Source organism: Pinus tabuliformis, chromosome J (genome assembly GCF_031772625.1).
Source record: "Pinus tabuliformis cultivar Carrire ecotype Pingquan chromosome J, CPIR1, whole genome shotgun sequence".
In the NCBI taxonomy this organism is placed as follows: Eukaryota; Viridiplantae; Streptophyta; class Pinopsida; order Pinales; family Pinaceae; genus Pinus; species Pinus tabuliformis.
The window spans coordinates 919,047,500-919,075,402 of record NC_142295.1 but is presented as its reverse complement, the minus strand read 5'-3'; the positions used below and the strand labels follow the sequence as shown (position 1 = coordinate 919,075,402).

The window sequence follows — 27,903 nt, the reverse complement described above, 5'->3', positions numbered from 1 at the left end:
TTATAGAGATGGAATTTATCTCCTCTGTGTTGCACTCAAGTTTTTCTATAAAATTGTAGCAATCTTGTATATGTCTGAACACATTCTCAACATCCAAACTTAGGATTGACAATTAGCAGTGCATATTGAAAAGGAAATACAAACTGAGCAATTATTCAAAAGAATGCCTTTGCCCACACTGAAACTTATCCAAAACACATATTTGGATCTGCAAAACCTTGTATTTGAAACCAAAAACATTTTGAGTAATATTATTGTTCCTACTGCCATATGAACTAGAGCATTGTGAGTTGGATGTAGACTATTTGCTTAAACTTTCATTACAGACCACGGAGGTCAAAGGGACCGGTTGCTACAAACAAGAGCATTCTTTGGACTGGTGACTGTAGAGAATAAGCCCCTGCAGTCAATAGCACGATTTTGACCATGGATGCATACCTTGATCCATTCTGCTGCATATTATTCTTCACGCTTAGGCCGGTTGCGTGGACGTGAAAGAACAGACTCTCTTTCTTCCTTCACGCCATCCAAGTTTTCTTCTTGTATGCCAAGCCTTTTCATTAGTGCACGTTTTCTAGCAACCTGATAATTGTCAATCCAACAGACCAATTGCGTGAAGTCAGACAGGTAGTGACATAAAGAGCTATATTACTTAATAATCCAGCACAGCAATTGAACTGGCTATTTTTCTTGCATATGACACTATAGGAAGATTGTTTGCAAATGCAGCACAATATGATGATCGGCAATGATATTTAACTAATATGGTAGTAAAACAGAAAGCTCATGGTTTTCCATCAAATTATGGCCCCCATAAAACATAGAAAGACCACTCCTTGTGATATTTTCTCAAATTTCTCTTCATTTTTTTTATGTGGTTAACAGACCCTCCCGAGTGTTAAAAAATGTGTAACTAGGTTCAGTGTTCATCAATGTGAAATGTGCTTTTGATTCTTGTATTTTGTAAAATCAAAGAAAAATTATTATTGTTATTTTTGGAATATGGATTTCATGCTAAAAGTCTTTTATTTTAGAGGTCAAACACCCATTGAATGCTTTTAGGGTTTGTCCTAGGTCAATTCAAAAGAGACGTCATAAGTTGAAGACCCCATCGAGCACATTGTAATTTGTAAAGATAATTATTTTTTTATTTAAAAGAGTCAATACCCTTCAAGACCAAGTCAGCCTGGAAGCTAAGAAGTCAGCCTATTTTGAGGAGTCTCACCCACCTTAAGAAGCTTATATAAATGAGGGAACTCAACCTCCATGGGACAAATTCACTTCTCACTCATAAAAGCAAAGGAGAAGCACAACAAGACGTGCGAAGAAGGAGGACAAAGAAAGAGGTTTATGGGTTAATTCTCTCTCACACGTGCGAAGAAGGAAGGCTAGGGTTTGTTGCTTCAAGGTCGAAATTCTCTATTTGCTAGAAGAGGATCAACGTTGCCGGAAGACAGGCGTAATAGGTCACCTTCTAACTTTAGACAAAGAAGCAAGTCAAACGAAATTGTTGGGAGGCCTTGGAAGACACAAATTCGCTCACACGTGTGGATGTAGTGGCAGTTGCAGGGGGCTGAAAATTTCAGACCTGTAGTAGAGGCCGAAATTTTGACACTGGAGATCGAAGTTGTGCTTCTGAAAAAGATTTCACTGGGTTTGACTTGGACAAAGGAAGCACATCATCAGGAGAGGTCGGACTTGGTCTTGGAAGGGTATTGGTTTTGGTCTAGAGGTCTTGGAATTCATCAATTGAAGAATCTATAAGAAGAGAAGAGATTTACGGGTTTTCCTCTCAAGTGGAGAGGTTTTGGCCCGGCTTGTAGCCTATATCCTGTGTTCTTGTGTACTATTGCTATTCTTGTTTTGGTAATTGTTTGATGATAAGAACGAACATAATAATAAGAGAAGAAGCTAATAAGTAAGAAAAAGTAAAAGATATCACAAGCATTATCATAGAAAAAGAAATCATCCTAACCACCGCCCTATAGATTTCTCAACACAGAGATCGTAAATGCTACGTCCACGAAATATTTGTACTAGATAAATCCACCTGAATGGATCACTTTGAGTCCATAGAATATTTGTGCCAAATAAATCCACCTAAGGGATCACTTTGAATCACTTCCTGCTGGCTCAACCACAGACGGAGTCTGACCCCAATAGTTTCCAAAAAATTGAACCCATGACCTCTCAATAATAAAGGTGTTTTGACGACGGGGACTCGACCAATTGAACTAACCCTCAAGACTTCTCAAACTCTCTTACCAAGACAGTAGAAATACTTCCTCATAAATTATTTTATATTATAGATAACCAAACAGAATGAGACTAAATAACTCTGGCAACTGATCAATCTCAAAAATGGTTTCTTTAACCAATATTGAAATGCCCAACATCACAATTTGCGAGGTCCTTCTTCAAGCAAAAAGTACTTTAGGCTTTGACTAGAGACCGTAAATGGAAGTGACTGCCTCAATGCTCTCATGTATCTGCCTCATTGCCTGCTAATTAATTTACTTGATGATATTGTTAGGTGGAGCCCATATCCTATCTAAACATGGTAGCGCTAAGCAAACTATGGGAGAATTATCACCCACATTAACACCAGCTGAGTTAAGCTAAGTCCAGGCGCGCTGTGAATCCGTGCGTGCTTTGCACCATAAACCAAACTAGTCACTGACTCCCTTTAGACTTCTAATAAGCATCCATCTTATGACTATTTGTTTGTTATCATTCAGGTTCCACATGCAAGGACCAGGAATTACACAGACGACTATTTGTTTGTTCTCATTCAGGTTCTACATGCAAGGACCAGGAATTACACAGACACGAGCACCAAAACTCATGGACCATAGCTGAAATGGCTTATAAGTTAGAACCAAGTTTATCAAACTTGATATTAACCATTAGCTGTAGGAAAACTTGATTTAGAAGAGCAGAAAAGTAACACTCTAAAGCTTTGCATCTGTAAGAAATGATGTGGGGTATGAAACACTCCCATTTGAGCACTGAAACAAATATGTATGAGTTGATTGGGATTCTTATATGAAACAGCAGTATTGACATTAACATTTAGGGTGATAGGTAGTTACAAAGATAACCTAAAAGCACTCGCATATAGGCAGACAGCATGTTTCCTCTAAAAGGACACGTTTTAATGTAAAAAAATAGGAGCAAGCTGAGAAAATCAAAAATATAAATTTGCATTAAATTTAGTTATCCAAATTCCACAAAGGGGTGTATAAAGATATCATTTCCTATTCTGGGGACACATTGCATACCGATGTGTCAATTTTTTTTCTCTCACACACGTGTTCTACCATTACATTTATTTATTTACATCTAAGTAACCTGACACGAGGATTTGGGATTCGTAAGATATCGGGATTCGAGTGTCGAATTCAGACATGTTGACCCTCCGGAATAGTACACGTAGGATTCATTACATATTATTTTATTAAATATATATATATATATTAAAAATTAGATATTTCTTACACAAATTCTTATTAATGATACAAATTCATTGATTTCAAACATAGATCTTCATCTAGATGTTAGTTTTACTGTTTACAAAGTAAGTTAGTAACATTATAGCATCCATTAATTTATAGGTTCCTTTTCACCGGATTCAAATCTGGTTTTAGAATTTAGAATTTATGATTCATTGATTTATGCCAGTTGGGTGTGACACCGGTGATTATCAAAGAAGGATTTATTACCAGCATATCAATCAAAATACCTTGGAAAGCATTGGCAGCTGAAAAGTGTGAGATTAACGTGGAGGACTTTGAGCTGATTCTTGTTCCACGAACTGAGTTCAAAACATCCAGTATTTCTGAAGAATGTTCTCCTTCTCAGCGGAATTCAGAGCAGGTAGAGGGCTGTGGTATCCATGTAAATGGGGGTTCCACCTATCTTGGTGTTCAAGATGGGGTTAAGATGATTGCCAAGATGGTGGAAAGGCTGCTGCTTGGTCTCCATGTTAAAATAAAAAAATCTTATTGTTGCATTTGGGCAGGCAACAGAGACTTGTAGTACAAACTTGGGGGTTGAAAGCAGTTGTCAGTCTCAAAGCATTCTTGTCCTTCGAGTGCTCCAAACAGAATATTGAACAGATGTGTCTGGAGATGCTTGTGAAACTGCTGGCCTTCATCAGATGATATAACAGGACTTGTTATGTTGACAAAAGTTATAAACTTTAATGGTGTAAGCGTTGATCTCTATGATGTGATAGGCAAGGACACAGAACCAGGATGTTTGTAATCACCGGTGTCACACCCAACTTGAATTTATAGGTTCTTTTTCGCCGGATTCGAATCTGGTTTTTGGGACACGTTGTGTCCTAATGGGACACGCTTGACCCAGATTCGAGCGTGTCCCATTAGGACACGACATGTCCCGAATTTAGGATTCAAATGAGGTCGAATCGTGTCCAATTCGTAGGATTTGGACACTTGAGGAAAATCCAATGAATCCGGTTTCATAGATTTACATATATATTTGGCAAGTGTACAGAGGCAACTTTTTGGCATTTTTTTGGGCAAATGTTTTTGTTGATTTTGTTGATTTTGCCTGACCAAAAATTAGGAAAATTGTAGTTTTAAGTTGTTGTGTCGGCACCATCTGAATGCCCAGGGGAATTTTAGGGTGCCAAATCCATTTCTACATTCAAAATGTGATTTAAATGATGAAATATTGTGATCTCATCCAAAATCGAGTGGCCGGATTCCAGCAAAAAGAGCCAAAAAATAGTCTCACTAGACTGCTTCATATATTTGTATATTAATATTAACCCCAAATCTACAGTAGACATCAAATTGGTGTATGAGACCCTCTTGTTTGTGGGACAAAGAATCCACTTTTGCACAGTGATTTGACTGCTAAAGTCTATGGAGGTGTATATACTCCAGTGTTGATAATATCAGTATCGGGAAAATATCGGCGAGGGTCCAGAAAATATCTTATCGGCAATATCGGCGAAAATATCGGCAAAATATCGGCAAATATCGGCAAGCATAAAAAATATTTTTTTCAAATTTTTAAATATAGCCGATATTTTGCCGATATTTTCAAAATATCGCGATATTTTGCCGATATTTGCCGATATTTTGAAAATATCGCAATATTATCAAAACAGAAAATATCGCGATATTTTCTCGGCGATATATCGTTTTGCCGAAAATATCGCGATATCGCCGATATTATCAACAGTGATATACTCTACCCCTCTGAATTTGAAACTGTGAAGCTACAACTTCTTATAAAAAAGCATGGTTTCTTAACTATTAGGCTGACTCAAGCTATACTATAATCTAATTTTAAGATCACGGCTGAGCCAGACACCAAATTGGTGTATGAGACCCCCTGTTTGTGGGACAAGGAACCAGCCTCCGCACAGAAATTGCACTGCTAAAATCTACAAAGGTGTACATACTCTACCTGTCTGGATTTGAACCTCCATCTAGATTTGAACCTGTTACCACTTATTAGGATGAACAATTAGAAAATAGAAAATTATCCATAATTGCTATTATGATATTTTATCCTTCCATGAAGGTTGAGCAAATTAAAACCAGGACACTATTCGAAACACTTGCAAATTTTAACGTAAGCTGAACATCTATTCCATGCGAAAAGATGATGTCACTTGAGCAGCACCTGCCATTACAAGCTAAACGTACATTGTAGCTCCACCTCAAAATAGCATGCCAAAACCCTTCCGCTAAGGATTGAAGTTCTGCAGTATTGCATCTGTATTAACATTATCCTGATATTCGCCCTTTAGCTGAATTCTACATCCATTTTATGAAGCTGATAAATAACTTCGAAACAGATGACCGTAAGCCTCAAAAGGACATCATATGAGGGCATTACAACCATTTCTGCAATTTTCCAACAAATCTTCTCATGCAAATAATGACGTATTGCTGACATCAATTAGTTGTAATTTGTCCTTGAGCTCGTCCAAGTGAATCCAATGCGCAATGGGCCTGCTATTATAGGCAGTTTCGCAAGAAGTTGGGATAAACGAAAGAGAGTTTGCCTTATAATCATAACTATTTAGGTTAATTTCGTTGAGAAAATATAATTTGCCTATTGCAGTAGGGTTGAAATGGAACAACATTCTCTTATGTGGATGAATTTATTCATGCTTGCTTGTTATCCACACATTCAAAAAGAAAACAGGCATGACAAAAATTAAATGCTTGTTTTGAGAGTGATGCCAAGGAGGGGTAAGGCCTTGAATTCCATGGTATCGAATTGACATCGTACACATTCAACATCACAGCACTGACTACAAGACTGTTGAGAACTATGTGTTGGGGCGAAGTCATAAACGACTGGTCAATAGATTAGCATAGTACAAACCCAACTAGTATATGACAATACTGTTGGAATCTGGATATTTGGTAAATACCAGTAGGCTCATTAAGGGTGGCACTTCAACTTCAAGAGGTATGAAATGGAACGCAACAAAAGACTTTCAGACCATGTTGGTTCCCTTGTGTGTTATCTTTAGGTGCCACCTAGCAAAAGCTGCTTGCAAAAGGAGTCAAAGTAGATATCATACCAACAAACATGCATATGATTCTGTCATGCTTTCTGACCAATATGAAAATGCTAGTAAACAAAATAAATTGCACCCGGCAGCCCAAAGCTCGCAAACAACAGATAAACATAAAAGTGTCAATCTGATAGGTAACTAAACGTTTGTTGAAAATCAGATGTCCAACTAAATTAAAGGTTCAGGTATTTGAAGCTGAAGTCTTGGATGCCAATGATTAGCCTCCACCGTCACCTAGACAGGAAGAGGATTTTGAAGAATGAGTAGAAGGAAGCTACAAGGAATGGCAACGGTGCAGGAAAACCCTGTTGAAGAATTAGTTCTTACAGATCCTCTGGTTGTGGAGAATATCCCAAGAGAATGAATAGTTAAAATTCAAACACTAACTTGCCTCAAAGATTCAGGAGATTATTCTACGAAGTTAATGTTCAAAAGATAATCTACAAGAATCTTATTGATTGCTTCTACAAATCCATTTGATTGTCTGGATATTGTCAATTTTTATGATGTAAAATCATGAATTTAGAGAATCATATCTTTAATTTTCCTACTATGAGACTCCTAATTAATTCAGATTTCAATATGGATCGTTAAGTTTAATAAAACTAGTCGTTTTTCCAAGCAGATTATCGATTTTATAGCTGGGAATGTTTAGATCATATTGGATGCAGGACGCTGTTGAGATTAATGAACTAAAACCAGCTTGTTAAGCATTTGCCACTATATTAGAAAAGCAGAGATGTCAAATGGTCAAATATGTTCTCCAGCATAGATATGAACTTTAATTAAAAATATGAGAGTTAGATCTGAGAGATAGGTTAAAACTAGAAGAGAGATATTACATCCAACTTCAGATGCAGATCAATTAAAATATCAAGCTATTTGACCTGCAGAAAACCCTGGTTTATAACATGAATATGGAAGTGTTAGTTCAAATAAAATTTGGAAATGCAACCTAGATCAGAAAATATGGCAATAAAACTGTAGGTTGCCGAATAAAACAGAAATGAAGAGGGAAAAGAAATTAGCTCAAGATGGCTAAAAAAAGAATAGGAAAATCCTAAGTGCTGCCATTGGGCATGGAGTCTGATCCAGCCCTTGAGTAGATGCCCCTTTCCTCTTTGATGTTTAAGTCCCCACACATCTCCTACAGCATGATTGGTGAGCATCAAGCTAGGGTACCTGGAGGCTGGACTACACAAGATTCATAGGTGCAATATAGGCTTTGTTCCATCTTGAGAAGGTGTGGACTTTGACATGAGAAGTTTTTTTGAGAGAAGCACATGAGAGAGTTGCATTAGGGCACTTCAAAGTTGACGATAATTGAGAAAATCTTACAAGTCTGTTTTTGATGGGAAGATGACAATGAATTTGCAAGAAAATTTGACAAATGCCAAAGAACAGAGAGAACAACTACAAAACATGAGATGCCCTTGAAACCTATATAGCATCAAGGTTCTTTTGAAAAATGGATAATATATTTGTTGGACCCTGGGTTTCTATGTCGACAAGAGGACTAAAGCAAGATGTGCTATCACCAGTACAGAATGCCTTACCTAAGTATTCATGAATCATAACTTGAACAAGCACTAGATTGTACAATTCAATCTATTCCAAAATTCATTTATGAAAATATTATTGCAAAGTTTGGTTGTCTATTGATCCCAAGTGATCAGAGTAAATGGTTCATATGAATTGTCTGCAGGTATGATAGTAAAATTGGTTGACAAAGAATTGGACTCTGCTAATGTCTCATAATTTTCAAAGGTTGTTTCATGCATTCACTGATCTAATATATTCTAGAAACAATTTGTTGTAGGGTTAACACGTTGAGTTTTATTGAAGTATTTTGGTGGAAGCCTACACATTTATTTTTTTCAAATTAATCTCAATGCTCAAGTTGTGTTAACATATTCCAATGATTTCTTAAGGAACTCAAAAAAATTGACAATCTTCTAAGTGGATAGATGTATAGAGGAAGCAATCGTGGAGGCATGAGTTACGCCTTTCCTCGGCCTGCCTTTTCCACCCCTCTAATGTGCCTTTTACTTATTTTTGATAATGCTTTGATGAGAAGCATAAATCAGGAATCCAAGCATTCTTTTGATGATATAGCATTGATTTACCCTTTAATGATGAGTTGGCTTCTTTCTCATCAAATTTGGGACAGGCAAGGGTTGTTTTATTATGTTGGAACATTTGGTGCTCAGGAACCAGGTGATGGGTAATGAGGGGGGTAGAGTTCATGCTAATATTTTTCCAACGTGTGTTAATTAATGTCCCAACCATATTTTGCATTTTACTTTCCTTTTTCTTTCATTTGGCCATTTTATGCTTTTATCTTTCTTATAACTACATCAACCTCCAGTTCTGAGGCAACATTTGGATATGAGGGTGCCAATCCCAATGAACCAATGATAGTGAAACTGAAGAATGGGCATGAAATTATGGGAATGATGAATAGTGGTAAGTATGAAGTGGTTATGGACATGCTACTTCAATCCAAGATTCCCAAGTAGTGTCGCCCCTATAACCCTAAGGCCTTAGAGGAGGTCCCACTATACTAGGATCAAAAACTAACCCTCCTAGTAAGGTGAGGGAACAAGATTATAGTCAAGATCAGTCAATCATCAAGATCACCCCTTTATCCATGTTAGAATGTCCAAAACATTCAGTAAAAGCACATGATTGCAAAATGGTTAAAGAACTTGCCGAGTGGTGACTCACCTTCCTTTAAGAGGAATGCCATATGGTGAGAGATGCCTTACCGGTACAAATGGCAGAAAAATGTGGCATATCATTAATGAGCAAATATAGGGTTATTGGCTGATTGGTTGTCCAAAGTAGGAGAAAAATTTTCTCCTATGGGGTTACCCACTTTTGGTGGGTAACAAGCCCTATTAGGTGCTTCCATCCCCCAAGGGGAAGGACATTTCACAAGTAGACCGATCAATCCATAGATGCATGTGATAAAGGTGGTCATGGAATGGGCAAGACTTCAAGGAAGATGGCCATAGCCATGGTACCAACTGAAGGAGGTCCAACATATCTAAGTATAATGATAAGAGGGAGATATCGTGGAGGCATGAGTTACCCCTTTCCTCAACCTGTTTTTTCCACCCCTCTAGTGCACCTTTTACTTTAATGATTTGTCTTTCTTTCTTGCATAGCTTAGGAGACCCAGCTTGCTTTATGCTTTTTAAATACTCCTCAAGATGTAGCAGTTTATTGCTCATCAGGGTTGGGATTTTCATAAGTTCCTTTGTTTTAGATAGAGCATAAAATGCTTAGAAATTGGGTGATGACTAATGAGGGGGGTAGAGCACATGCTAGGCTTTTTCCCACATGCTTATAATGTCCCAACCATCCTTTGCATTTTTCATTTTCTTTATTTTTCGTTTCATATGCTTTTATCTTTTCTTTCAACTGCATCAACCTCTTAGGGAAAATTTCCAGGCCCTAACTTAGAGGTGAGGATATAGGGTGTCAGTCCTGACTCCCAATGACCAATGATAATCAACCCAAGAATGGAGGTGGACAATAAGGGAAACATGAAAGGTGGCAAGTATGGATTACCTTGGGCACACTATATCAATCAATGCCTCCTATTAGTGCCCCTCCTAAAGGAAGGACCTCAGGGGAGGTCACACTAGACTAGGGGCAAAGGATAATCTCCCAAGTGAAGCATGGGAACAAGGGTACAATCAAGAGTGTTCAATCATCTAGCTTGGCCTATGATCCATATTGGTATGCCCCAAACATTAAATGAAAGCACATGATTACAAAATTGTTAGTGTGCCTTTGATAAATGACCCACCTTCCTTCAAGAAGTATGCTAGATGGGAGAGAGCATTAACCAGAGCATAGTTGGAGAGCTCTGAAGTAAAGCTATCTTGTGCATCATCATAGGGTTGTTGGCTAGCTGGCTGACCAATGGGGAGAAATATTTTCTCCTAGGGGTTACCACCTTTGGTGGCTAACAAACACAATCCCCACTCCTACACCTAATGAAGTCTAGGTTCCATCAAAATTCATTTTACATACTTCGTTGCACCTTTCATGTTCAAACATTTCCTCATAAAGTGCCATTAAGTTTGTTAAGATTGCATAGTTTCCAAGATCATCATCATAGAAAACTAACTCATTCATAGGATCATTTGGGTCTTCAACATGATATTTGAGTGCAGGTTCTCTCAACATGACATGTGAGTGCAGGTTCTCTATGAAGAGTTATAAATGTTCCTTCACAAGTTGAGATTGTAGCTTAAGATACAACCATCTAGATGCTACCTCCCAAATTGAAAGACCACTTTATTGACAATAGCATGCCCCAAGCATCTGGCATGTCTATCACTTTCACATCCATCAGGATCAAAATATCTGGATAAATAGTCAAGCTAACCATTAAAGTTAAAATCCTTAATCAAATCACAAGCCTTTATTTCAGGAATCCATTGCACAAACATTTCAGTATGGTCTAGTCATCTTCAAACCCAACTAATTCATAACCTTAAAATAACATTACATTTTCGGAAGCCCCTTAGTCAATCATGCAGTTATGTAAAAGGACATTATTAACAATCAATGTATATAGAAAGGGGAATGGCTCCCATTCCTCCTCCCTTGATGCATGGCTTGTAACACAACCGGAGAATCCTCATTCAATTCTTCAACTCAAAAACTTCTTCACTTTTTCCTCTGGAGAAGGGATCTTAATTAATTCTGACAAAGGGACATGCACTATGACTTTTGACAATACATTAGTCACATCTATATTCAGATCCACTTCTTTGATCATTGTAGAGTTTGTAAGTAAAGCAGCTTGTGGCAAACTAGGAAGATAACCAGCTTTCTTGCTCATGGACACACCTTGATCTTGATGGTTGACAAACTTGAAACCTTGTGAAGTTCTAGGGGCTTGGTTTTGTTTTTGATACTGAATTATTCTTCTATACAAGATCATCCTTAACTTTCTCATCCATGGCATGTAACATATTCAACCTAACAATTCTTGTAGCATCTATGCTTCTCTCTTTGATTTGCCTTATCTAATCCTCTTTTACTGCATGAGGCTTCTATTGAAGAGTGCAAATATAACCCCCTTCTTCAACCCAATTTAAACTATCCATATACCTAAACCTTTTGCTTAACTTGAGCCAAAATTTCTTGGGCAAACTTGCTCACTATGAGGTTCATCACAAAGCAAACACCATGGAATTCCATCTTGGTTTGCCATGTTTACAAGGGCCAAAGTATTCATGAATCTTTGTTCTTGAGGGGGCCTATTTTGATTAACCTGCATTTCTTCTGGGATGAAACTAATTATGTTTCTGTCATGGTTGATATAGATTTTGTTTCCCTTTATCCCTCTCTAAACTAATCATTCTATTTAGTATAGGTGTTTGTAATTTGACGACATCAGTTGACAACTTCTCAAATTTCGCGTTTAGTGTTGTAATAGGGTCGTACGCAAGGTCAGTTGTATAAGTATTTACCACTCAAGACTAGCTTCTGCCCTGGAAATGGAAGCTCTAGAAGATCCCATAGGATCAACCTTGGACAAGAGCATATATTCTTCTACCTTACTCGCCCAATATTATTATAATTACATTTTGCATGGGAATTTGTCTCTTAGCATTAGGCCAAAATCTCCCTCAGAGGCATTAGTGTAGTGAAGGAGAATCACATCATCTTTGGGTCTAATCCTTTTTGGAATCATATCAACTAACATTCTGAATCGGTCATCAAACTCCTTAACCATCTCATTTTCCTTCTTTGTCGTTTCAATAAGTTAGGCTAAAATCATCCCACAATCCTTGCACACAACCCATCTTTTCATGAAATTCATCCCGATTGCAAATGCCATTGTCTAGAAGACCTCTAAACCAGATCTTAACATCCTCTTCTTAAGACAAAAATGAAAAGTTTCATAACCACATCTTCATTAGCTTGAGCTACACCAGCTTCTCCTACCGAATCATAAACATGTCCAAATGGTCCTCTATTATGATTACACTATTGCCAGTGAATTTTGGAAGCCACTTGTGATATTATCATATTTGTCTGGCATGGCATGTGGAGACCCTTGGATTCTAGTTATATCAAAAGCCTTATAAACATCCTTGACCCATGGATGGGTTGCCATGATTCTAAGGTTTACCGGTTATTCTGAAATTTCAAACAAAACCTTGATGTCTTATAAGACTTCAAGACTTTTATTCAAAGAAGCTTGAGACTCCCTTCTGAGTCGCCTCCTATAAACTTTCTCTAGGTCAACAAATCTTGGTAATAATTTATGAGAAGGATTCTTGTTGAATATATGTGATGTGAGGTTCCCCCTTGTGGAGTCACCGATGAATGTCTTCAGATCAGATTTAAATGAACAGGCATCACAATTGTAGGAACACTACCTTCTAGATTTCTGAGACATGGACCTTTCCTAGGCAACAACACCAAAATGCTGCCACAAAATTTCACTTATTGGCGCAAGGTCTTCACTTGATGAAAATTTTATGGACCTTGAAAGACTCATCACTGCCATATTGGTTTTATCTTTCCACACTATAAGATGATCAAGGACCACCTCTAGGGGGTTTTCCTGTGATCTTCATTCTCTATGGTTTGGGCTTGCTAATAAGTTGGTGGTGAATGAGAAAAAGGGGTAGAGGCTTTACTTGAGATTAGCATGACAAAACAAGACTAGCTGGCTGGCTACAAACAGTTATAAGTTGGTGGTGAATGAGAAAAAGGGGTATATGCTGTGCTTGAGATTAGCATGACAAAACAAGACTAGCTGGCTGCCTACAAACAGTTTGACATTTCCTTGAATAATCTCTTGCTTTTGATGGGTCTGGTAGAGATGTCAATTCAGCTTTAAATACTTGTTTGATTTGGGTTTCAGTCCCTTCCAAAAGATGAAATGCATAAGGGTATGACAGCATACATTTTACTTGATTTCTCATGCAAAACTAAAGTGAATTATGACAGCAATCTTGTTATTCGATTACCAGCAACAAATGAATGTGTTTAATGGCTATGTTAGGCCAACAAACAAGTGATTATAGTGCTGACCCTTAAATGTAATTTACTACTGTGGTAGATTTCTAAGGGTTGACCTGATAACAAGTACAAACAGGGCAGTTTTTTCAGCTTAGAAGAGCCCCTTTTTCACCATATTTAACAAGTAAATTACAGCTGGTGTAAAAGGTACTCTCTTCAATGTAATTTCCAGGAATAAAGTACTGTTCAATAAAGTATAAATCTACCCCTTCAAAGCTGTTACTATATGAATTATGAAGCAGATTTATACAAGCAAAATGGTATGATTTGGTTTATATGTAGTGAGTAAACCAAGACTTTAAGGACAGAGCTAGATTGAGGTTTCTGTGTGTAATTTCAAAATCTGTATAGTAGGTAAAAAGTGAGCTAGATGAGAATTTTATAGGGCTGTAAGGCAGCACCAGTGCCTTATATTTCGCTTGGGCAAATGGGGTCTAATAAATCCTTGAGGGACGTCACTCTACTAAGAGAATAATGGTGATTTTACCTGTAGATTACAAGCTGAAATAACCCGTCCTTATTTCTTTGAGATAACCATAAAGTTCTTACAACAAAACTTGCTAATGTAGACAAGATCATAGATTATGAGGCTTTGAATCTATCATGAAATGACAAAATGTATCTTTCACCATACATACAGATAAATGCATCGTCAGTAATCACTTCAAATGACAAATTCTTGTAGATAGAACAATATTACCCGAATCTCATTGCCTCATAATCATTGAATAAGAAATAACCAGCATGTATGAGCTTTATGAAAGAGATAGCATCCTCATCCTCTAGGGAAACTTGTCAAACCATCCATTTGCTCTTCAAGAAAAAAGTACAAATTCAAACTATACCAAGAGCTTAAATACTCATCCCTTCAACAGCCATTACAAATGAGAGGGGGTTGCTTCATATAGGAGAAGAGCCAAGACATCTTGAAATAAAATAGCAACATTTTCCAACGAACTAGAGAGAAATGATTAAAATATTGATGTTGGTGCCACATAGACATAAGATCTAGTTTCTAACAGGTAAATGAGTGGGTTAAACAGTTCATGAGAGATCTTAGTCTCTCTCTAGAGGTCGAATTCTTCCACAAATAGCTAATTACAATCTCTTTGGCATATGTGAGCATCCAAGTGTCATGGATCCCAGAAGGAGCATAGTAGAGGCTGCCATGTGTTATTTGTTATCCCATCATGGCTGTAACAACTAGTCAATTTGCTATTTTGCAATGTGGCTCAATTTCCAAGTCAAACTTGCTGGTCAAACTCTCTAACAGCTCGACATGTGTGCCAAAAGAGGTGTGTCCCACTTATACCAACAAGGTCATGATAACAAGTTGTTATCCTAGTGAAAACATGACCACAAACACTTGAGCACCCAAGTTAGGAGTAGATCATAAGATTATCTAAATAATTAGTCCTAAAAACCATAGTAAAACCTTAGTAGACCATGGCCATTGATCTCAATAATCAAAAATGCATGCCATTTCTACTAAAATGTTCAAATATGAATCAAATAAGTCTCCATCACCAAAGTAATATGTCACTAGAGTACAAAAATGTGACTAGGGTGATGTGACACAACCTCCTAACCAAAACACCACCATGGGGGTCATCCACATGCTGAAAATACTGAAATACACCATCACAAATGTTGACAGGGGCATGAATCGAACACTTTGCACCTCAAGAACACCCCAAGACCCGCCATAGTAGTGAGTTACTAGAAAATCTTGGGATTTCTCAATCAACATAAGGGTTGTGCATGGGAAGGTCTGTGCGTCCATAGTATGCCACTTGGAAGCTACTTGCAAGAACCTGGTGAGTATTACTAGTATATGACTACTAATGGTCACGCTTTGAAATAGGCTCATGTATCATGCTCTGAAACTGCCATATGATCCTCAAATCCTACTATACAAGCCCCAGTGCAATATATGCAGTAACAGTACTACTCCTTGTTGAAACGCATATCGATAACAGACAACCACATGAAAACGAAAGGAAAAGGCCATGAAGTGAAAGTGCAGACCGCAATAGTATTAATTCTTTGAAAATTAAGAAAGGTTACAATAAATGTACAACGGCCCTTATAGAGGGCAGGGCTCTCCCAATTTTTTTATCTTTCAATACATTATTAATTATGGTTCTATAATACAGGCAGATCACGACAAATGATAATGCATCCCACACGTAGTCATTTCCTAGATCCTTGTGAATTTATCAAATTTCACATTATTATTCCGAAACCAAGCCAACCCTTCCACTTGATCTGCCTCCTCCCATCTCTGTTGCCAGCCATCTAAGGACTTTTAATTTGTTGTTTTATAGTTTAAGATGTTCCAAGCAACCATCTATGTTAACATCCAGGTGAATAATCTTCCCAAATTTCTGTAACACGAACACCAGCAATACTTCTTTTTCTTTTTGAGGCTCATCAACTATTTTTCCCTCAGATGCAATGGTTCTCCCTCTCTACTTGAGTATAAACGTTCATTCCACAATTCATCAGTTGGAACAGTAAAAGGCATATTCAAATCCAAAAGCAAGGAATGGTGGAGACACAATGCTTTTACCTGCTAAAAGCTATCTCAGATTGATGTCCAATAAAATAAGTCCATGTAGGAGATATGTTAGATGCCCACCGTTCTTAGTTAAGTCCTCGATAAGCCTCATGTAGTGTAAATCCATACCCACCATATATTGAAGTTGAATTTAGAACGGGAATAGCGAAATCATGGCTGATTTTATAATTTTCTCCTCGTATGGTGCTTCATTAAAAAGTCAATATCTTTCATATTCTACCTCATTCTACCAAATTTCAAAGGTACACCCAATTTGATTAGGACTGTCTGCATAGCCAATAGCAAATAGTTCGCTAAAATATATCCAACTGCACAATTGTGGCATAATCTGACTAGAGCAATTGAATCTACACAGAAAACAGACAACAATCTACCAACAGTGAGCTAGCATTTTTAAAAACCCGACAAGGAGCGGCAATGTACCCAAAACCCTAAAGGAAACAAAGTTCCAAAGGAAGCTTGGGCTTGAAAATTTTTGAAATATTGAGATACATTCCATGCCTTTGTAAACAAAATGTAATGAGAATACAATTGTTGGTATTATAAAAGTAGTGAAAATCTAAAGTGAAATCATGGTTACCATTAAATAAAGATTTCAAGAATTTGAGAAGCAAAAATCTTAAATTATAAAAGGGGTAGAGATGCATCATTTTAGGTGGGAAATTTGAATGTGAAGGCATCGGACATGTAATTGATTGCAGAGATCAAGACTGAACACTAATAATTAATGAACCAATAAAAATTAAAATGTCACAAGGTTAGACAGTTAAAGCATTTTGCAGCAAAGGAAAGCCCAATGTAGTGTTGCAATGTCATATAGTCAAAGGGAGAAGATATTATGAAGTGGCACAAAGAAAGTTTTAACCGTTATGCTGGGGATATCTTTTGATGATAAAATTTGACGGATTGATATGTTAAAGAAGCTCTCAAAATAGATCATAATTGCTAAAGGTGAGGCTATCTTCGAAGCAAAGGAATAGTCTTGGGAATTCCTCATTGCATTCACAGTTTGAACTCTGCATCAGATGATTGAATTGCCCCATTCAGTCTTGGTCACACTTTCAAAGTTTGTTTTGTTCTGTAGTAACTTTTGTTTAATTGGATCTTGAGATTGTTCATAATTGTAGGAATAGTCAGTCATATCTTTTGAATCTTAAAAGTTTATGGTTTTTCTTCTTTGGTATGAGTTAATTCAAGAAGTTTATGGTTTTTCTTCTTTGGTATGAGTCAATTCAAGAAGTTTATATTGTTTTCCTTCTCTAGTATGAATCAATTCAAGACATGAATTTCCATATGCCTTTGTTTAATCAATTGTGTCAATATGAATTTTTATTTTAGATTGTGAGGTCTTCAAAGACAACAGAGAAAGTTATGCAGATATTATTGCAGCTAGCTCTTGGGATAATCTATTTAGCGAAGGGTTTGTCGAAAAGCTGGGAGAGTTTATTGTAACTTTGTAAGGCTTCACAGAAAAAGGGCCGAATACATCAACCAGAGGAAGAAGCAATCTGTCCCATAGTGTTAAAATTGGACACTAGGGCCAAATTCCATGTGGGTCATCTTATTTAGGGCAGCTGATATTTTTCTTGGATCCCTCTCATCAACAGGTGTAGGATTGATCTAAATATCATCCGATTCCGATAAGTATTCATGGAGTTATGAATTTAATTGTGTTATAAGACAATTCGTCAAGGTCGGCCAACAACCAAATAACCCACACATGTGCTCCACGATTTAGTATAAAAAGAGGTGACTTGATAGTCATTTCTACACACACCTCTCTCTTGATTTCTCTCCACTCGCCTTGGGTTTTAGTGGAAGAGAGATCTAGGAGGAGGATGCCCTAGCCGTAGTCTGCCCTAACCAAGAGGACGCAGTCAAGTTAGGAAGAAGAGAAGACCTATACGTTGGTCTCTACGCAATCAAGGAGCCCTAACCTATACGTTGGTCTGTATGCAATCTAGAAGGAAGCCTATAGTCCTATACGCTGGAATCTATGCCCTAGATAGCGTGGAAGTGTTGTATGGACATCGTAGGCTTGGAACTGTGGTTAGGAGGCTGCCCTAGACAATGTGAAAGGGTTGTACGGACAGCGTAGTCTTAGCCGCAGTTTGAAGGGTCAAAGGGACAGCGTGGGGAAGCTTAAGGAGCAGCGTGGAGGGCTATGGTAGGAACAACAACTGTAGGTGACAGCGGATTTGTTAAGGGAAAGTTTAGGGTTGTTTCTAGGTACGGTTAAGAGCAAGAAAGGCAAGCAGCCAAGCCGAGGAGAATAGGAGCAATACGCCGTTGTTTTGGGCACCATTCTGTGGAGGCAGCAACTACAAGATTGATGTTATGCTTGGCTACAAGCCTAAGCACACAGTCGTGACTGCTTTAGGGGCTGATACACATCCTAAGGAGGAAACGTTGCCAGGGAAGAAGCTTGCCAAGGTGGGTCGTAGTCCTTAAGGGGTTGTTTGTGGACTGATAGATAGGTGTGTAAGGTTTGCCAGATGCCCTAACCAGTCACAATATAAGCAACAGTAAAGAGCAGTGTTGAAGGGACAACAGTGCTAGTAATTGGGACAACAACTATGACATGGCAGCAAAGGCTACAATAGGACAGCAACTATGACATGGTAGCAAAGGCACAATAGGACAACAATTATGACATGGCAGCAAAGGCACAATTGGGACAACAGCTATGACATGGCAGCAAAGGCTACAATAGGACAGCAGTAAAAGCATGGTGTTGCAAACTCATTGGACAGTAGCAAGGTACAGCAATGGCACATGGGACTGTTGTGGCAGCATGGTGCAACCATGGCACATGGGACAGCAGTGGCAGCATAAGGTGCAGCAATATAATGAGTGCTGCATGGTCATGAGGTCCAGCATAGTGATGATGGGTGCAGCACGGTGAGGTGCAACATAGTGATAGGTGAAGGAGTCACCTTGGAGAATCAGTTGAAGCAGCATGTCTTCAATCGAGTTCAGCTATCTCATGTATCATCTTCTTAGAGATGATCTATGCTCTTATTTAGATAAGTCAAAGTGTTGACTTCTGTTGTAAATGTAATAAATCTCTCTCTCTCTGTTGAACTATTGAAGAACATATAATAAGAATTGATCAAGGGTTTCGCCACATTGGGGTTTGTCCCTAGCTAACGCCACATCTTGTGTCCTCTTGGCTTGTCTTTTGTGATTTATGTTTATTTTTTATCTGCAGTTTACTTTAATGCTGATGTGATTGCTAATTTGGAAAAGATATTGCGCTAACTGTGAAAATTGAAATAAATTGCTCTAAGCATAGAACATACCTAAAATTAACATGGTATCAGAGCTGAGGTGAAGACAAAGCCCAAGCAAGAGTGAAAGAGCAATCACCGAAGATTGTTGGGAAAGGACAAAAGGATCAATGGATTCCTCATCCCTCTTCAAATTCACCGAGGGTGAAATCAAAGCAGAGAATATTATCAAAATGGCGCAGCGGAAGCTCCTGATGGCCTACCTAAAGATCACTTCAATGGGAAGTACAGATCTAAGGGTGGAAGGAAAGGCAAATGCCTTGTTTGTAATAAGTTCGGTCATTATGCGAAGGAGTGTCTGAATGGCAGGGACACATCACTTGATGACGATAACAATCATTCCAGGGACATCTTCAATGATCAGAGGAATGACAGGTAATGCAGGTCATAAAGGAAATGGTCGACTCTTCAAGAAAGCAAGGAACCCCAAGTATGAAGAATCAAATGTTGTTTCTGATAAGATAAAGAAGCATTATCTTGTATTGGCCCTCTCCTTCAGACTCTTTGGGAATCTAGCTTATTGATTGTAGTGCTTCAAGGCACTTCATTGGATAGAAGGGAGCTCTCTCTAATTTGGTAGAGATGGAAACAATCATGGGATTATACTTGGAGTTGATGCCACCTATCCCGGAAAGAGTGTAGGGAATGTTACCCCTCAATTGAATGAGGGTAACTCGATTCATTTACAAGAATCTCTTTATGTACCTGATCACAAGAAGAACTCGGTGTCCATTTCGGCAATGGAAGTCAAAGGTTTCAGGGTGGCATTCATCGATGGAAAGGTACGTGTTTGAAAATAGAATTTTCAAAGATGCTTTTACTCATGGGTTCAGGGTTGGCAATTTGTATCAAGTTGCAGGATGGTCCATTGGGGATCATGTCAATTGACATATCTCATCTATAGCACCGAAGGTTTACTTATGGGGCCCTACCCAATGTGAGTCAAATGGTGACAGGGATGCCTAAATTCAAGAAGAGCATGAAGGTACATGTCTGAGATGTACCGAAGGAAAATCTTACAAGGGGACCATTCCCCTCATGTAGCAGGTCCACAGGTTTGGAACAACCCGAGGGGTTTGAGATTCATGATCAGGAATCTCATGTATGCAGGTGGAAGAAAGCCCTCTATGGCTTGAAGCAAAACACCCCGGGCTTAGTATGAGAGGATTGATAGTTGTCTGATGAAGTTGAGATTCACTAGGAGTGAAGCCGATCCAAACCATTGCTCGAAGGTTGTGGATGATAGACCTCTCATACTGGCACCTTCTGAAAATGACCTATTTCTGACACGTGCAGACCCTCTCATTTGCAGAAGTAAGAGGGAGTTGAATTCTGGATGTGGAATGGTGCAAGCCCGCGACTACCTCGATGGATCTTAACTTTCAAAAGTTATGTGGTAAGGATACTGGACCTGTTTTGGGAAATGCCTCTGCGTTTCACAAACTCATACTAGCATTGATGTTCTTGGTGAACTCTCGTCTGCATATATGTTTTGCAGTTAGCATGTTGGGCTCATATTTGGTTGAGCCTCGCTGGATTGAAGCCAAGGATCTTCTAAGATATCTTCGGGGCACAATCTCTCATAGATTGAGATACACTGTCGGAAATATGAAGTTGCTTGATTATTCGAATGCTGACTGGGCAGGCAATGTGGAGGATCTCAAGAGAACTTCTAAGTGTTGATTGTCTTTTGGTTCTGCTCAATATCCTGGATGAGGAGGAAGCAGAAGACAGTTTCTTTGAGCACCGTTGAGACCGAATACATAGTTATGAGTATGACCTCGTGTGAAGCTGCCTGGTTGCGGAAGCTCTTCAGTGAGATGTTTGTACACATGATGGATACCATCGTGATCTTCTGCGTCAACTAGGAAGGGAATTCAATTGTTGAGGAATCTCGTATTCTATGATTGCTCCAGCATATAGACATCAGATACTACCTTATCTGGGATATGATACATCGATGAGCGAGGAGGCTCCATCGCATTGAGACTGATGTACAGGTCGCAGACATTCTGTCGAAGCCCCGGGGAAAGGTCAAATTTGTAACTTTCCCGAATGACCTAGAGCCGTTGAGAGACCTTCTTAAGAGAGTCCTGCATAATGCATGCATTGAGCTCTAGGAACTCCAGGGGGCTTGGGGTACTTCTTGGAGCAACAAGCGACCATAGGGCGACTCACCCTCCCCTAATGATGTGTTGTGTACAGGGTGAATGGCTCAGCCTTCCCTTGTGATACCCCATGGCGACTTAGGGACAGGATGAGTGGTTCTCCTGTCGAGGCATCCTACCTATGTAGTCTGAGACTCATGTGAAGTACCTCTCATCTGGCCAATGAGCAAGGAAATGGGGTTAGGGACCATAGTAGTACTATCGATGGACGCATCGTTGTATCTACCGTAGGATGACCTCCATTGATCTGGGATCAGTATGAGTGGTTTGAGACACTCTCTTGAGATATTGATCTAAGATTAATGAAACTGACTTCGGGTCAGTAAGAGTGACATAACTCACTCTCTTGGAACTGATCTGGGATCACTAAGAGTGGTATGACACACTCTCTTCATATGGAACTGACTTCGGGTCAGTAGAGAATGGTATGAGACATTCTCAATCAATTCTTCTTCTTCATGGTTCAGCAGAGCAGAGAAGTGCAGGGCACTGATGGCAAAGATAGTACAGTCGGACAAATGGATCAGTGGATGGAGTTCTCCCTAGTTGAGAGGGAGTGTTAAAATTGGCAACTAAGGCCAAACTCCATGTGGGTCATCTTATTTATGGCAGCTGATATTTTTCTTGGATCCCTCTCATCGAGAGGTGTAGGATTGATCTAAAGATCATCCGATTCCGATATGTATTCATGGAGTTATGAATTTAATTGTGTTATAAGACAATTCGTCAAGGTCTGCCAGCAACCAAATAACCCACACATGTGCTCCACGATTTAGTATAAAAAGAGGTGACTTGATAGTCATTTCTACACACACACCCCTCTCTTGATTTCTCTCCACTCACTTTGGGTTTTAGCGGAAGAGAGGTCTAAGAGGAGGATGCCCTAGCCGCAGTCTGCCCTAACCAAGAGGACGCAATCAAGTTAGGAAGAAGACAAGACCTATATGCTAGTCTCTACGGAGTCAAGAAGGAGCGCTAACCTATACGCTAGTCTCTACACAGTCTAGAAGGAAGCCTATAGTCCTATACGTTGGTCTCTATGCCCTAGACAGCGTGGAAGGGTTGTATGGACCATTGTTTTAAGAAACGGTCGTTTCGAAACCGAAACGGCCGGGTTGATCCGAGCCAATACCTTTTTCTATGACCCGTTATGACTCGGCCGAGTCACAAAAAAACGCCCAGCATCATGTCAAACTGCGATTTAATAAAATTTTAATGGATTTTTAAATTGTTTTTTGGTTGGTTTGGACTCCAAGCAGTTATAAATTTTCATGGTAATGTTAAATTCTTAAAGTAAAAGTGACATTCTCCTTAATCTTCATTTTCATCATTTTACTTAAATTTTTAACATTACCATGAAATGACTCAGGATGTTTGAGAGTGGTTTCGGCCTCATTGGATTTCATATGGAGAAAGTAGAATTTTAGATTTCATTCAAAATCCAGCAGACTTATCAGTTTTTCAGGGTTTCAGGATTGGAGGATTGCAATGTTTCCATTGAATTTTGTCATGTATTAGGGTATGGATTCTGGAACTCGTATTTAATCAAGAGCACCAATCCCTCTATGTACCTTGATGTTAGTGACATTGGTTGTCGAACTCCTCTGGGATTCGCTCCCAAACCAAGAACTTCTCAAAATGTCGCTCCCGCTCCCGTTTTCGCTCTCGCTCCCCACTTTCGCTCCTGCTCCCAAGTAACACTGAGCCAGATGATGTTGGCAACTCTAGCAGTAGCCAATAGTACTGGTCACAGAGTTTTGTTGTAGAGGCCATTTATAGCCTCCTTGGTTATGTGTTTTTGTTTTGATCTCTATATCATCATCGTGTATGTATTGGACAATGTACTGGGTGCCATTTTGATATAATGGATATATTCATGAGCCTACTTTGATCATATGTTGTCTTCTATCTATATTCTAATGCTGTGTGTTTCGAAACATGAATGAAAATCTTTAAAATTATGTGTTTTTATAAAAAATAAATATTTAATGTATTTTTTACAAGGACCGAGTCATTGAAATCGAGCCGACCGAGTCGATACCGAGTCGGAGTCGGAGTCGGAGTCAACCCTCGGCCGAGTCGGAGTCGGAGTCGGAGTTTTAAAACATTGGTATGGACAGCGTAGGCTTGGAACCATGGTTAGGAGGCTGCCCTAGACAGTGTGAAAGGGCTGTATGGACAACGTAGTCTTAGCCGCAGTTTGAAGGGTCAAAGGGACAGCATGGGGAAGCTTAAGGAGCAGCGTGGAAGGTTGTGGTAGGAACAACAGTTGTAGCTGACAGCAGATCTGTTAAGGGCAAGTTTAGGGTTGTTTCTAGGTACAGTTAAGAGCAGGAAAGGAAAGCAGCCAGGCCAAGGAGAATAGGAGCAATACGTTGCTGTTTTGGGCACTATTCTGTGGAGGCAGTAGTTACAGGATTGATGTTGTGCTTGGCTGCAGGCCTAAGCACACAGTTGTGACTGCGTTAGGGGCTGATACACATCCTAAGGAGGCAACGTTGCCAAGGAAGAAGCTTGCCAAGGTGGGCCGTAGTCCTTAAGGGGTTGTTTGTGGAATGATAGATGGGTGTGTAAGGTCTGCCAGATGCCCTAACCAGTCACAATATAAGCAGCAGTAAAGAGCAGTGTTGAAGGAACGGCAGTGCTAGTAATTGGGACAGCAACTATGACATGGCAGCAAAGGCTACAATAGGGCAGCAGCTATGACCGGACAACAGCTATGACATGGCAGAAAAGGCACAATAGGACAGCAGCTATGACATGGCAGCAAAGGCACAATCAAACAGTAGCTATGACATGGCAGCAAAGGCTACAATAGGACAGCAGTAAAAGCATGGTGCTGCAAACTCATTGGACAGTAGCAAGGTACAACAATGGCACATGGGACTGTTGTGGCAGCATGGTGCAACCATGGCACATGGGACAGCAGTGGCAGCATAAGGTGCAGCAGTATGATGAGTGCAGCATGGTCATGAAGTCCTGCATAGTGATGATGGGTGCAACACGGTGAGGTGCAGCATGATGACGAGGTGCAGCACAGTGTTAGGTGAAGGAGTCACCTTGGAGAATCAGTTGATGCAGCATGTCTTCAACTGAGTTCAGCTATCTCATGTATCATCTTCTTAGAGATGATCTATGTTCTTTTTTAGATAAGTCAAAGTGTTGACTTCTATTGTAAATGTACTATCTCTCTCTGCTGAACTATTGAAGAACATATAAGAAGAATTGATCAAGGGTTTCCCCACATTGGGGTTTGTCCCTGACTAGCACCACATCTTGTGTCCTCTTGTCTTGGCTTGTCTTCTGTGATTTATGTTTATGTTCTATCTGCAGTTTACTTTAATGTTGATGTGATTGCTAATCTGGAAAAGATATTGAGCTAATTGTGAAAATTGAAATAAATTGCTCTAAGCATAGAACATACCTAAAATTAACACATAAACTATCTTTAGCTTCGTAGATGTTAAAATAATTTTCTTTCTTTCTTTATTTTCTGTTCACCCGGCAAAAGAACTATAATGTGATTGATTTTAATAAAGAGAAAACTTAACCACATCAAATTCCAAGCTTGAAGGCATTTAACAATTTATACAACTTAGTTTGTATTGCATTTGAAAAACGACTCATTTTATTACTGAGCGAGATGAAATGCCCCCTTTGGGAGTCTACGATAGAAATCATACAAAAAAATGCATTGAAAGTAGAATTTGAAGTAATTGTTGCAAACTCCCACCAGTTAACTGTTGGACAATTTAATCTAATCAACTTTTTACATTATGTACATTACTAATATGCAAGGGAGTTAAGGTCATCTTTAACTTGATTGCAAATTTTGAAATATTTTGGAAATTGGATGGATTCACTTGATTGCAGATTTTAAAATATTTTGGAAATTGGATAGATTCAACTGTTTGACTTCACTTATGTCTATTATATTTTCTAAATATTCCAAAATCTGTAATCTAATTACACAAGGTAGTTAATAGAAAATAAAATTTTGTAAAATTTTCAAAAACGGAATGAAATTGAAATCATTTAACCCAATGCCTGACCAGCTATTACAAGCATTGCCATCTCTGCAAATTTCCCAAGAAAACAAAATCGTCGGGGTATTTCAAATTAGACCATTAGAAAAAAGTTGAAGTAATCTAGATATGTTTCACACTAAGTAGGACTCTGCAATTGTTTTTCTAGTGCATTAAAGCCATTCGGTGGGGGAGGGCTGACTTACATTGATAGAATTATAGGAACAGAGTACTGTAGCCACAAAATTCATTGGTGACGACACCATAGCACATGCCAGTTATTCAGTACATGAATACCCAAATGGACAGAAAGTAGATAAAATTACCTCCTGCTCAAATTCTCGGTCAAGTTTCTCCGACACCACCATTGAGACAATCACTGTTACCAGAACTAGAAGTATAGGGACAGCAAAGGCACCGATGACAGTCACCATGTTTTTTGCAGACGTTGCTCTGATACGTGCTCGTCTCCTTCTGTTAGCATTCCCCACAGGCGCTCTTCTACCTCCAAATATAAATCCTGCATGGGGAGATCCCCACCTGACTCCACAACATGAATGAAATAGCATATCAGTATTGTTTCTGCTACGGCTCAGGTACTGTACCTGCTCTTTCTTCTTCATCATCCTTGTAGGCAACCACCCATGTTTAATCAGATGGATTGGAGCACTACGGTGGTGGGAACAGATAAAGGGATGCATTGTTGCTAGCACAGGTGCTCCAATTTCTGCACTGTCGATTATACGCCACACATTCCTTGTGCTACTGAAATCTGTGGAAATAGTGACCATGAATGAATAAATTGAACTAAAACATCCTGAACTTCGTTAAAATTCATCTCCACTACTTTATTTTTCTCCTCGTGATTGGGCGTCCACCGTTTAAAATGATAAGATTAGAATCCAAGTTTCTGTGGCATTTGTCTTCTCCACAATTTGAGAAAAGGTTCGTGGTTTCAAAATTTCCATGCCCTCCAAACTTATACATCTACACTTCTTTTATTAACGTTCATAAATTCATTGTTATTATATGTATTTCTGGTAGTGTTTTAGAATGTATTTTTTAATGTTAAATTATAAAAAATAGTTTTTATATTATTAATGATATTTTAACGTTTATGAGATTAAAAATAGTTTATGGGATTACTAGTGCCTTTGTTTTTCGCTTTTTACAATTCAGTGTTTTTTTTATTTAAATTGATGATGAGTTGGTCCAACCTTCTAACAGTCCAAGGAACGATGAACGATTTTGACATATTGCCATAAATATTTGTGATGTCTCTAAAAGCATCACATTCCAAAATGAAATTTTTCCTGGTTCCACTACCCAGAAGTGCAAAAAGTACACACTCGTTCTTCCCAAGCTTCTTTAGGTCTTTTCCACCGTCTCGTTTCACACCAAAGTTGATGCGCATTAATTCTTAATTGAGCGATAAGAATCTTTGCTCTCCACGAAATGCTAGCTCCAATGTACTCTTTTTGTTGGAGAGCAGAAGTGGAGTTGAATTCCTCAACATAGTACTTCTTCTTTCTACCCGCCTCTTTTCCCTATATACGCTTATGGAACTTCTCCATAACAAAATTATTTAACTTCTTACTATTTGAGGGATAGACAGAGGTAGATATCCCACTTTTGCATTGATTTGTTGTTTTGTCCCATCCATGTTTTCTTTCTTTCGCTCATGCCTTCATTGAATATAATTTTAAGCCATCTACCTACTCATAATTGCTCAACTCTTTTTAGATGTCTTATATACCTACTCATATTTGCTCAATTCTTTTTAGATATCTTATAAGACACACCATAGCAATTGCTTCAATGGGAGTTGCTCCTATTTCACTCAACATTATCTCATAAGGAACCGAACTTTTTATTTTGAACTTGCTCACGACCAAGCGTTTTTGGATTTTCTCAATTTGTTTCCATTTTGAGACAGGGGTACTGCTAGCCCATAATTCACTCCCATATAGTATCATTGGACAAACTAAGAGTCCAAAAAGCACTTTAATCGTTTTCCAATTTCATAGCTATGCCTCTCTACATCTATTTTGAAGAGCATATAATGCTTTCCACCCTCCTACAATTCTCTTGTTTCTGCAGTCCTCCCAATTAAGCTTGTTGTTGAAATCAATCCTGAGGTACTTGTACTCATTCACATCTTCAAGAATGTTACCCTCGAAGAAGAATGTATGCTGGCTTTGCTTCCTTTTAC

The 27,903-nt window shown here is 38.7% G+C and overlaps 1 protein-coding gene across 1 annotated transcript; it reads right to left on the bottom strand.

Annotated features, from left to right (window-relative positions):
• LOC149229755 (uncharacterized) lies at positions 1-26,611 on the bottom strand. Its single transcript, XM_089375903.1, has 2 exons — positions 26,018-26,611; positions 1-582 (listed from the first exon to the last, which is right to left on the bottom strand). Exons 1-2 carry the CDS (start codon positions 26,480-26,482, stop codon positions 460-462), a joined length of 588 nt encoding a protein of 195 aa, XP_089232029.1. The 5' UTR covers positions 26,483-26,611; the 3' UTR covers positions 1-459.
• Positions 26,612-27,903: the final 1,292 nt, after the last annotated feature.

Excerpts from the sequence above, each read along its gene's own strand:
- LOC149229755 (XM_089375903.1), bottom strand. The coding sequence starts at position 26,482 with ATGGTCACTATTTCCACAGATTTCAGTAGCACAAGGAATGTGTGGCGT. Across the intron at positions 583-26,017 it reads ACCGAGAATTTGAGCAGGAG|GTTGCTAGAAAACGTGCACT; the intron begins GTAATTTTATCT and ends GACAATTATCAG.